General features: G+C 36.2%; 1 protein-coding gene across 4 annotated transcripts in view; it reads left to right on the top strand.

Annotated features, from left to right (window-relative positions):
• Positions 1-13170, top strand: part of KATNBL1 (katanin regulatory subunit B1 like 1) — a 94758-nt gene that overhangs the window by 58709 nt on the left and 22879 nt on the right. For 2 of the 4 annotated variants that reach the window (NM_001190181.2, XM_084966263.1), the window contains exon 10: positions 381-2070. In NM_001190181.2, the coding sequence (NP_001177110.1) occupies positions 381-413 (33 nt within the window). In that variant the 3' untranslated portion in view covers positions 414-2070. Of the gene's footprint in view, positions 1-380; positions 2071-5015; positions 5079-13170 lie in introns of those variants that run through there. The other 2 variants (XM_084966262.1, XM_021098029.2) reach the window with 1 other exon arrangement.

The following is a 13170-nucleotide window of genomic DNA, read 5'->3' on the forward strand; positions in this document are numbered from 1 at the left end:
AGTGATTAAAAGTTCTATAAAGTTCCTTAAGCTATGATGAAACCTCTTTACAATATTAAAGCCTCATTGTAGTTTTTTGAGGGTAGAGATCAGAAAGACTATATATATCATCAAGCTGATCTAGAGTTTATATGGCACTAAAGGAATTGCTGTAAATGATGTAATGATCTTGCTTAGCCATAAAAGTAGAGTTGTTTGATCACAGAAAATAAAATATCCACTAAGCATTTAGCAAACATTTATTGAGCACATGCTGTATGCTGTAGAAATCTAGATAAAATGTTACTGAGTAAGACAAGTCAAAAGGGAGAAGAAAATGATATGTGTGTATATGTATTTACAGTACTGGCTAATGAAATGTTTTTGTTTTATTCTCTAAGGATGTAGATGCTTATTTATTACAGTTGCATTGAGAACCTTCATCTACTAAATAGCATTTGGTCATTCAAAACATCCCTGGACATTCCCCAAAAATGCTTCATCTGAGAACTGTGAACTGTGGAAGAAATCAAAACCATTTTTTTCTTTTAAAAGCCACACAATGAAACCACTAATGAAATGCTAACAATCTACTTCACATTGAAGTGGAAAATATCCAAAAGGAGCAGCTTCAACTTCAATGAGGTGAAAGTGCACTATGAAGATTATTCACCTTTACTGCATTTGGGATTTATATGATTATTTGGTAACATTGTTTAAGAACTACTAGGTCTTAATGCAATCTTGCATAAGAATATAATTTATACTATGGAAAAATAAGACAGGACTTATTACTAGGAATCACAAAGACCAATCATCATTGCTTTTTTTTTAAGATTGTGTTTTATAAGAAAACATTTAAATGTGTGCAGCTACTATTTTCTTATGTTGAAAAGACTTTGAAAGTTTAAAGCATCATAGCAAATAATCAGTACTAAAAGTTTTTTGTTCACACTGAGATACTGTGTATGCAAAATGCCTTAATTATTAATAAGCCAATGTGTATGATACCAATAACTGTTTAAGAAAACTAAAAGTAACCATGCTTCTGGCATGATAAAATCATGGAATTAAATCAGGGGTTTCCATTCATGGAGAATATTATTGTTAAAACTTATTTCACACCATTCTTAAAACCTGAGAATATTTTTAATATCTCTGACTTTTTTTTTGCCAGAATCATCATGTCATGTATGTATGTGTTACTCCTATATGTAAGAAAAAGATGAATATGTATTTGTATGAATGCTTAACTGGAAGTGTCCATGGAGTTGGCTAATTTATATTCACTTTTTATTGTATATAGATTTCTAATATTTTCAGTTCTGTATCATTTAAGTTTCTTCATTTGAGTAAATTCACTAAATATTTCTATTTTTGCTTTTTAAAATTCTGATTCTATATGAATTCTGATTTTTTTTCACTACATGTTTAAAGAATTACATACACTGCTTTAGAAATGTTTACACTTAGTGCTGACCTTGTATTTTAAATTCCAACACTTTATATTACTACCTCCTCCAAAGGTTGGTATGAAATGCCAGCAGATTGTATGAGGTCTTTTTTTTTTTTTTTAATACCATTTGTAGTATCAATGAACTCACGGAATGTCTTAACAGCTGTATGTGTTATCTTGAAAGTGGTTGGGGTTTAAAGACCACTATTGGCGGTTCATATGTCATCTCATCTTTAATAAGCCTGAAAAGCATCTGAGCAAAGATTTTTAGTAATTTAATTTCTGTGCAGTAATTCTTCAAGCACTTTAATGTAAATTTTTAGCATTTGCCCAATTAGCCACTACTGATGTGAATCCCAAACAAGCATCTTTCTTGCTTTAAAAAATGTTATTTTTCACTGACTTCTGTTTTTGTGTAGCTGTATTTTATATAGCTATGTATTCCTCACAGTGAACATTGATTGTAGTAGTTGAATATTCTCTAAAGTTTTGTAGAATAATTTCAGATTACTGCATTTGTGGTTTTTGAAAGTTATTTAAGAAGTTGTTTTTACAGGAGGTGGGAATTTGAATTGTAAACTTATGTCATCTCTGTGAAACCTTAAGTGATGAAATATAATCTTTCTTTGTTCCTATTCCTTTAGTTATCACTCTCTTATCTAACAGTTTAAATCAGTTCATGCAGATGGTGCATGGTGCTAATGAGGCTAAGGACAGCAGTTCGATCCTTTTAGGGGTTCATTAACTTTACACACATACACAGATTGTATCCATCTTACGGATTTAGTTCCTTGTCACAAGGGAGATGGTATGTATAACATAATACAAACCCTCTACTTCAAATGGAAAGATAACAAATAATTGGCATATGGGGTACTATGAACTTTTAATCTAATATTTAAAATAATGTAATATCTAAAATTCTAATACACTATAATTTTTTCTGGCTAAGATCATTGACTAAAGAGTATCCTCTAAAGAGCAAACTTCTATAAATCAAACTTAAGTAAAAGTAAAATGAAACATAGTAAGAAAAGGTATTACCCTGCTAAGGCTGAGGGGTTTTTTTTGTTTGTTTGTTTGTTTTGTCTTTTCTAGGGCTGCACCCATGGCATACAGAGGTTCCCAGGCTAGGAGGTAATCAAAGCTACAGCTGCCGGCCATGGCCACAGCCACAGCAACATGGGATCCGAGCTGTGTCTACGACCTACACCACAGCTCACGGCAATGCCAGATCCTTAACCCACTGATTGAGGCCAAGGATCAATCCCGAAACGTCATGGCTCCTAGCCAGATTCATTAACCACTGAGCCATGATGGGAACTCCAAGGCTGAGTTCTTGTGCCTATGTTTGGGTCTGTTAAAGGGGGGTAGATAACACTTCATTTTTACCTACTGGGAGCTAAGTAAGTCGGTAGTCTTTAGCTCACAAATATTCAGTGGCACACACTCCCAATTTCTGTTCATGGCCTTTGCAGTTTACCTTAGTACCTACCTCTCTCAGTTACCGAGTTATGATTAGTATTAGGTGATTTTAAGATTCTTGGATAAAAGATGTTGGATAAGTAAATATTTTTGATCTCTTCCGTTGCTATTAAACCCATTTCATGCTATTCAGAACAGTGTTGATCTCCAGAAAGAGCCAAAGAAAGTGTTTACAAAGCATTTTGGCTGTTGTTAATGACCTAGATTACAGCAATTGCTGTCATGCTCATTTGTCGCTGTGCTGCTAAGCAGGATTACTGAAGGACTACCCAAGGTCTCTATGCGTTTTTATCTCTTCTACCTTCTTCAGTTGTCAGTCCTCAACTTTCTGACTTTGCAAGTCTAGGGACAAGTAGAATATTGAAGTGGTAGAGAGTTATAATCAAGTAATTTGCTTCTAGTAGAGATAAAGTAAATGGGTTTTATAATGAGTATTCAGAGTTAAACGAAGCAGGCATTATCAGATGGTTTTTAAAACTAATCTTTCAGCAGTAATTTCAAAGGTAATTGACACAGATTATTTACATGAATCCTGAGGTGTCAGAATTTGGATTTAAACATCTGTATCCACTTTGAGGAATCATTAATATCAACACTGAACTCTAAGGGCTGCTGAGGAATTAAATCCTAATGCCCCTAAACCTACTTGGTCACGTCCTAACCTTAAAAATGGTTGCGTGGATTCACAGCTATATATTTGGATTTTGAAAGAGTAAATTTCTCAAATTTAGAGCATTTCTATATTTGGCAAGTTGTTGGTATAAATAATATCAATGGATAACTAATTTGAATAATGACTATTAGTTATTAAATGCTGACAATAGAAATCATATTTAAATGTTTATTTAGGAGTTCCCTTCGTGGCTCAGCAGGTTAAGAACCTGACTAATATACATGAGGATGCAGATTCAATCCCTGGCCTTATCCAGTGGGTTGAAGGATCCAGTGTTGCCGCAAGCTGCAGTGTAGGTCACAGACATGGCTCAGACCTGGTGTGGCTGTGGCTGTGGCGTAGGGCAGCAGCTATATCTCTATAGCTCCAATTCAAGCCCTAGCCCGGGAACTTCCATGTGCTACGGGTGTGCCCCCCCCGTGTTTATTTAGTTACTTAAGTTAGTCAAGGAGTTTTAAAAAAAAAAACAAAATTTAATATTTTGATAGTCATCCCCAGTTATTTTCTTCCTATTTAAGAACAAAATGGTAATGTCAATTGCCTTTGTTGATTTAAAGAAAAAAAAAGAATCACAAGGAGCTGACTCAACTGGAGTGATCTATTTGGATGCACTACTTCTTATCTTTCAATACAGACTTATTTTCTGGATTATCTCAGATGAAAATAGTATTGCTAGACATTTGTTGGTAGGTATTTACTCCTATGTTATTCTTTCTCCCTTGATTTTTGATTCTTCTAGCTATGAAAATTGTCGTAGAACTTTATGACACATTATTCCTCCTCTTATTCTATAACAGGCATATAGACATAAAAAGTTCATCCTTAAACAACTTTATGGTTCTAATTTGTAATGTAGTTTGATTGATTCAGTAACAACACCAAGTATAACGAAGTGTAAATACTATATATCATATACCCAGTATACTGAGTACAATTTTCCAATATTGTACTTAAAATAATATTTAGACTATCATAGTCATCATAACTTTTTCTGGGTCAGATCATTGACTTAACAGTAAATGCTAAAATCAAACTTCAGTAAAAATTAAGTACAATTATAAGTAAAACATAGTATATACCCCAGTATTTTCTCTTATAGACTGTAATTAATCATAAAACACAAAAATTTACTGTGTACCAGTAGTTCTGTGAAAGGGCAGCCTCACAGCTGCCAGTATTTTTCATAGCAGTGCTTGTTATATATTCTTTGATAGATGGAATTACTGTTTTCTGAACTATGAAGTTTTCTGTTGGGAGATGCCATGAGTCTAGATAAGGAGTCAGCCCCCAAATACACTTGAACCAGTGTTTAGGTTTTGTGCTTTATTACAGTATTCTGTATGTTCATTCAGATTTAAACCAGGATTTCTTTCTTCTTTTTCTTTCTTTTTTTTTTTTTTTAACATCCTGGACCTGGCCAAGACTGTTGTGACAGTATGGATTTACACAAACGCTAAGAAGAGTTGATCCACAGTATTTTTTAGGGTAAGAAAAAATTGTCCTGGGAGTCCTGGGATACACTGAATTACCAGAATTACTTGCTTCTGGAATTACTCTATTGTATTTATCAACCATACTTGCAACATGGAGCCTGGATTGGAATTAGACCTCACTTTCCAGAAGTCAGGAGTTGGGTTAACAACCGTTTATTTTTCTACTTTTATTTGAAAAAGAAAGTTGGGGGGAGGGGAGAAAGAAACATTTAAAAACTTCATTAGACCTGTGTCTAAATCGGTTGAATGTGTGAATGAGGACCTACTTCACCTTCCTACTTGCACTACAGGGTACTCTCTAGTTTCTCTGTATACAACTGTAGCTTATCCTCAACAGCAGCAGGAGAAATGCAGATTAATACCTTTCTTTAAGGCTGGTTCTTAAGCTTAGAAAAGATTTAGAAGAGGCTTATCTTTTCTCCTTAACCATCCAGATTCCTTTCTCTTAGAATCTATGACAAGAAACCAGTGAAGGGGAGAAACCAATTCACTTTACAGTCTCTTCTTTTGAAGGTTCCTCTGTTGTCCCTTAGACGTTGGTGTTCTTCAAGGATCTGCCTTAAGTTCTTTTCTCATTTCTCTAAAAAACATTGTTTATTCCTGTGGTGTCCTTTACCACCCACATTAATTGGTCTCACATTTTGAGTGGAAGGGAGGCCATTTTTTGACTGATCAAATAGGCATGGATTTTTTTATTTTAAGTTGAGAAAACACTGGACTTTATCATTCTCAAATATGTATCTTGCCCTAAACCTAACTCATAGCTCATAAATTATATATCTGATTGCCTACTGGAAACATCCATTGAGATACCTTGTGGACATTCTAAGTAAAGTATATCCGGAATTGACCTCATTCTCTACCTCCACTCCCGTCCACTAAACCTGCCCCACCCCCCCAACCACCACCCCCACCACCATCTAGGGGTAAAAAAGTGTTCTGTCTGAGTCCTAGGTTTCCATTCTCATTGAATATTCCTAATATCAGCAATTATCAAACCACAAACCTGTGAGTCATCTTTGAATCATCTCCACATCACTCATCTAATCCTGTTGGTGCAACTCCCTAAATTTCTCTCATCGTTCCACATCTCTCCACTTCTTTTGCCATTGTCTTAGTCTACATTATTCCAGGAGCCTCCTGAGTGGTCTCTTTGCATTGGTCTTGCATCCCTAAAACCTGTTCTCCATACATGCTTTTCCAGAATAGTCTGTAGGGCTCAGGTTTTACATTGTCACTCCTTAAAGATTCGGGAGCAAGTCTATAAACAGTATGATTTACAGTCTCTCGACAAAACCACCTCCTCTCCTCCCCTCGCAGTGATCCAGCTAGAATGAACTTGTTTCAGTTTCTGGAAAACACTATACTTCCTCTGCAAATGTTGTTTGCCTAAACACTCTTTTCCCAGAGTTCACTCATTTATCAGTTTCTTAGCATTCAGGTCTCAGCTTAAACACTGTGTCTCTGTGAAGCCTTCTCTGAAACCTCTTCAGCTGTTCAAGGTCTCTGCTACACATCTAATTTCAACCCTGTTTTTTTTTTTTTTTTTTTTTCCTCTTCCCCAATACATTATTTTTTTTTTCTACTGTACAGCCTGGTGACCCAGTTACACATACATGTTCACATTCTTTTTTCTTACATTATCCTGCTCCAGCATAAGTGACTAGACATAATTCCCAGTGCTACATAGCAGGATCTCATTGCTAATCCATTCCAAAGGCAATAGTCTGCATCTATTAACCCCAAGCTCCCAATCCATCCCACTCCCTCCCCTTCCCCCTTGGCAACCACAAGTCTCTTCTCCAAGTCCATGATTTTCTTTTCTGTGGAAAGGTTCATTTGTGCCATATATTAGATTCCATATATAAGTGATATCATCTGTCAACCCTGTTTTTAACACTGCCTAGTGTTTTGTAATTGATTTCATCTGTCTTCTCAGCTAGACTGATAGCTTTATGAGGACAGAGTCTGTGTTCTCTGTCACTTCCTCAGTGTTAGCATTTACCTGGTCTACCAGTAGTAGACATTTAATTCTTAGGAATAAAAATGTAAGGGCGTGGCATCTTTGGTATACATTGTGTGAAGAAGTAATTTAGTAATCCAAAGCTATTTTATGATAGCATAGCAGCTAAAAATGAGTAGTTCTGGAGTCAAAATATCCAGTTTTTTCTCTTGCTTTTTTGTTTTATAAAATTGCTTTATAAATGTTTGTGCTACAACAAAATAAAACCTTAGTTAAATGTATTTGATTCTTAAAAGTGATTACATTTGTTTTTCTATTGTATGGTTTCTATAGTTCACATCAGAACCATCTATAACATTCAAAATTAGGGTGTTTTTCATGTAATTTGTAAAATACATAAATTTTGGAATTGGTGTTTTGTGTTTCTCTTCTGCTTTTATCTTTTTTTTTTTTTGTCTTTTTAGGGCCATACCCATGGCAGATGGAGGTTCTCAGGCTAGAGGTCAAATCAGAGCTGTAGCTTCTGGCCTACACCACAGCACAGCAACATAGGATCCGAGCCACGTCTGCAGCCTGCACCGAAGCTCATAGCAACACCTGATCCTTAACCCACTGAGCAAGGCCAGGGATTGAACCTGTGTCCTTATGAATACTGATCAGATTCTTTTCCGCCGAGCCACAACAGGAACTCCTCTTCTGCTTTTATCTTAAATGATTAAGAATCGTGTGAGATACAGTGTTCTTTCCCTTTAAGTTCCTTTTTTAAATTGGAAACGTAGTTCATACTTGTTTCTGAAAATATAGTAAGAAAAAGAAGAAAATTTAATACCTATAATGTCATCTACCTAGAGGGGACCCACTGTGTCTGCCCTTTCAGATTTTCTTCTATGTGTATGAATTCATTTTGATGCAAATGAATTCATTCAAATGCTACATGCTGATATTTGGTATACTGTTTCCTACTTTCCATATACTGGAAAAGCTTGAAGGTAACAGAAAAACATTTTTGCCTATTAAAACTATGTGTTATATGCAATTATTATTAATTTCTTCGGGAAATTAGAAGCAAAAAAGAAATATTAGAGAATTACTTTTGAAGCATTCTTAATATAGGATTGTGTTTTCTTTTGCCATAGCTAATCATTACCTACTTTTAAAAAATGTTTATTTTAGGAAGAGAACTTATAAGGAAAAAGAATACAACTTCTGGAGTTCCCGTTGTGGCGCAGTGGTTAACGAATCCGACTAGGAACCATGAGGTTGCGGGTTCGGTCCCTGCCCTTGCTCAGTGGGTTAACGATCCGGCGTTGCCGTGAACTGTGGTGTAGGCTGCAGACGCGGCTCGGATCCCGCGTTGCTGTGCCTCTGGCGTAGGCCAGTGGCTACAGCTCCGATTAGACCCCTAGCCTGGGAACCTCCATATGCCGTGGGAGCAGCCCAAGAAATAGCAAAAAAAAAGACCAAAAAAAAAAAAAGAATACAACTTCTGTATTTTGAAGAAAAACATAGGTATGTTTAAATAATCCTAAGTGTTTTGGAACAAAATTTCAACTTCTGCTGTGGTATATTTTCTCTAGCCATCAAATTTAATTTTCTAAATAACTAGTAATTCAGTTCTTATTTATGAAACTGACATAACATTAAGAAATAGTATGAGGAATTCCCATTGTGGTTCAGCAGGTTAAAAACCTGCCTAATATCCACGAAGATGCAGGTTCAATCCCTGGCCTCCCTCAGTGAATTAAGGATCAGGCAATGCTGCAAGCTGTGGTGTAGGTCGAAAACTTGGTTCAGATCCGGGTGTTGCTGTGGCTGTAGTGTAGGCTGGCATCTGTAGCCTAGCCTGGGAACTTCGATGTGCCTTAGGTGCAGCCCTTAAAAAAAAATTGCTATGAATATTGGGTCAGTATAGAACTAAGATTTGATTTTTTAATATTCAGCCCTGTCCAAATTAATTAATTCTTAATGTCCTGACGTTTTCTACAGAGTCCACCTAATGAGGTGCTTCAGACAATAATTTTCTCTTCTGCCTAAATAGTCATTCTTTAGATGTTATATACTTTTAAAAAATTTTTTATTGGAGTATATTTGACTCACAATGTTTTGTTAATTTCAAGTGTACAGGAAAGTGAATCAGTTATACATAGGCATTACTTTTCAGATTCTTTTCCCACATAAGTTATTACAAAGTGTTGAATATATTTCCCTGTGCTATACTGTAGGTCCTTGTTACTTAGCTATTTTATATGTAGTAGTATGTATGTGTTAATTTCAACCTCCTAATTTATCCCTCCCCCCCAAACATTTTCGCTTTGGTAACCATAAGTTTGCTTATGAAATCTTTGAGTTTGTGTCTGTTTTGTGAATAAGTTCTTTTGTATCGTTTTTTATGAGATTCCACATATTAGTGATCTCACATGATAATTATCTTTCTCTGCCTGACTTCACTTAGCATGATAATTTCTAGGTCTATCATTGTTTTGTTCTATTTTATGGCTGAGTAATAAGTAATCCATTGTACATCTTCCTTATCCATTCCATTGTTAATGGACATTCAGGTTACTTCCATGTCTTGGCTATTGTAAATTGTGCTTCAGTGAAGATTGGGGTACATGTTTCTTTTTGAATTATAATTTTATCCAGACATATGCCTAGGTGTAAGATTGCTGGATCATATGATGGTTGTGTGTGTGTGTGTGTGTGTATATTTTTTGTTTGTTTGTTTTTTGTTTTTGTCTTTTCTAGGGCCTAACCCACCACATATGGAGGTTCCCAGGCTAGGGGTTGAATCGGAGCTATAGCCACCGGCCTACGCCAGAGCCACAGCAGCATGGGATCCGAGCTGCATCTGCGACCTACACCACAGCTCAGGGTAATGCCGGATCCTTAACCCATTGAGTGAGGCCAGGGATTGAACCCGCAACCTCAAGGTTCCTAGTCGAATTCATTAACCACTGAGCCATGATGGGAACTCCTGGTGTTGTATATTTAATTTTTTAAGGAACCTCCATACTGTTCTTCATAGTGGTTGCACCAATTTATATTCCAGTCAACAGTGTAGGAGGGTTCCCTTTTCTCCACATCCTCTCCAGCATTTATGGTTTGCAGACTTTTGATGATGCCTATCCTGACTGGTATGAGGTGATCCCTCACTGTAGTTTTGATTTGCATTTCTCTAATCCTTAATGATGTTGAGCATCTTTTCATGTGCTTTTTGGTCACCTGTTTGTCTTTGGAGAAATGTCCATTTAGATTTCAGACCTTTTTTTTTTTTTTTTGTCTTTTGTCTTTTTGTCTTTTGTTGTTGTTGTTGTTGCTATTTCTTGGGCCGCTCCCACGGCATATGGAGGTTCCCAGCCTAGGGGTTGAATCGGAGCTGTAGCCCCCGGCCTACGCCAGAGGCACAGCAACGCAGGATCCGAGCCGCGTCTGCAACCTACACCACAGCTCACGGCAACGCCGGATCGTTAACCCACTGAGCAAGGGCAGGGACCGAACCCGCAACCTCATGGTTCCTAGTTGGATTCGTTAACCACTGCGCCACAACGGGAACTCCCAGACCATTTTTTAATTGGGTTGTTTGGTTTTTTAATATAAAGCTGTAGGAGATGTTTGTATGTCTTGGAGATTAATCCCTTTTCAATTGCCTCATTTGCAAAGATTTTCTCCCATTCCATGTGTTTTTTTGCTTTTTGTTTGTTTCTTTTTAATGCAACTCTTTGCTGAGCCCAAGCATTTACGTTTAGTTAGGTCTCTCATTTGTTTATTTTTGTTTTTATTTTCATTATTCTAGAAGGTGGATCAAAAAAAGATATTGCTGCAATTTAGGTCAGAGTGTTCTATCTTTTTCTCTAAGTTTTATAGTATATGGCCTTATATTTAGTTCTTTAATACATTTTGAGTTTATTTTTGAATATGGTGTAAGAGAATGTTCTAATTTCATTCTTTTACAGTTAGCTGTCCAGTTTTTCCAGAACCACTCATTGGAGAGACTGTCTTTTCTCCATTGTATAGTCTTGCCTCCTTTGTCGTAGATTAATTAACCGTATGTGCATCAATTTATCTCTGGGCTGTCTATCCTGTTCCACTGATAAATATTTCTGTTTTTGTGTCAGTACCATACTGGTTTAATTACTGTAGCTTTGTAGTATAGGCTGAAATCAGGGAGCCTGATTCCTCCAGCTATTTTTCTTTCTCGGGATTGCTTTGGATATTCAGGGTCTTTTGCGTTTCCATACAAATTTTAGAATTTTTTTTTCTAGTTCTGTGAAAAATGCCATTGGTAATTTTATAGGAATTGCACTGAATCTGTAGATTGCCTTGGGGAGTACAGTCATTTTGACAATACTGATTCTTCCAATCCAAGAGCATGGTATATCTTTCCATTTGTTTGTGTCATCTTCAATTTTCTTTGTCAGTGTCTTAACAGTTTTCAAAGTACAGGTCTTTCGCCTCTTTAGGTGGGTTTATTCCTAGATATTGTATTCTTTTTGATGTGATGGTAAATGTTTTTTTCCCCTTAATTTATCTTTATGATCCTTCATTGTTCAGCTATAGGAATGCATTAGATGTTTGTATATTCATTTTATATCCTGCAACTTTACTGAATTCATTAATTAGCTCTAGTAGTTTTCTGGTAGCATTTTTAGAATTTTCTATGTATAGTTCTGTCTTCTGCAAACAGTGACAGTTTAACTTACTCCCTTTCAGTTTGGATTTCTTTTCTTTATTTTTTTCTCTGATTGCCAGGGCCAGGGCTTCCAAAACTTTGTTGAGTAAAAGTGGCAACATCCTTGTCTTGTTCCTGATCTTAGAGGAAGTCCTTTCACCTTTTCACCATGGAGAATGATGTTAGCTGTGGTTTTGTCATATATGGCCTTTATTATACTGAGGTAGGTTCCCTCTTTGCCCACTTTCTGCTGAGTTTTTGACATAAATGGGTGGTGAATTTTGTCAAAAGCTTTTTCAACATCTATTGAAATGACCATATGGTTTTTATTCTTTAGTTTGTTGATGTGGTGTATAACATAGATTGATTTACATATATTGAAAAATCCTTTGTTCCTGGGATAATTCCCACTTGATCATGGAATATGATACTTTTAATGTATCTTTGGATTCAGTTTGCCAGTATTTTGTTGAGGATTTTTGTGTCTGTGTTCATCAGTAATGTTGGCCTATAATTTCCTTTTTTCATGGTATCTTTGACTGGTTTGGGGATCAAGCTGATGGTGGCCTCATAGAATGAGCTTGGGAGTGTTCCTTTGGAATTTTCTGGAATAGTTTCAGACGGATAGGTGGTTTGTTTTTTTGTGGTTTTTTTTTTTTTTTTTTTTTTTTTTTTGTCTTTTTGCCTTTTCTAGGGCCACTCCTGCAGCATATGGAGGTTCCCAGGCTAGGGGTCTAATCAGAGCTACAGCTGCTGGCCTATGCCACAGCTCACAGCAATGCTGATCATTAACCCACTCCACGAGGCCAGGGACCGAACCTTCATCTTCATGGACACTAGTCAGAATTGTTTCCACTGAGCCACAGTGTGAACTCTTCCAATAGGTTTTTGATCGTCATGTTTTTATTTTCATTTGTCTCTAGGTATTTCTTTATTTTCTCTTTGATTTCTTCAGTAGTCTATTAGTTCTTTAGAATCGTATCATTTATCCTCCACATGTTTGTGTTTTTTACAGTTTTTTCTTGTATTTGATTTCTAAGCTCATATGTTGTGGTCAGAAAAGAATGCATGGTATGATTTCAGTTTTCTTAAATTTACTGAAGCTTGATTTGGGGCTTAAAATGTGATCTATCTTGGAGAAAGTTCTGTATGCACTTGAGAAGAATGTGTATTCTGCTGCTTTCAGATAGCATGTTCTATAATCTATTAAGTCTGTCAGATCTCATTTGTTATGCAGAGCCTGTATTTATTGCTTCTCTTTCTGTCCATTGACTAAGTGAGGTGTTACAGTCCCTCACTACTATTTTATTACTCTTGATTTCTCCTTTTATGGCTGTTAGCAGTTACCTTATATGTTGTGGTTCTCCTTTGTTAGGTGCATATGTATTTATACTTGTTATATCTTCTTCTTGGATTGATTCCTTGATCATTAGGTAGTGTCCTTCTTTGTCT

This window comes from Sus scrofa, chromosome 7 (genome assembly GCF_054392235.1).
Source record: "Sus scrofa isolate SSC_HxYL_T2T_F1_AM1 chromosome 7, Sscrofa_HxYL_maternal_Yorkshire_Landrace_v2.0, whole genome shotgun sequence".
Lineage (NCBI taxonomy): Eukaryota > Metazoa > Chordata > Mammalia > Artiodactyla > Suidae > Sus > Sus scrofa.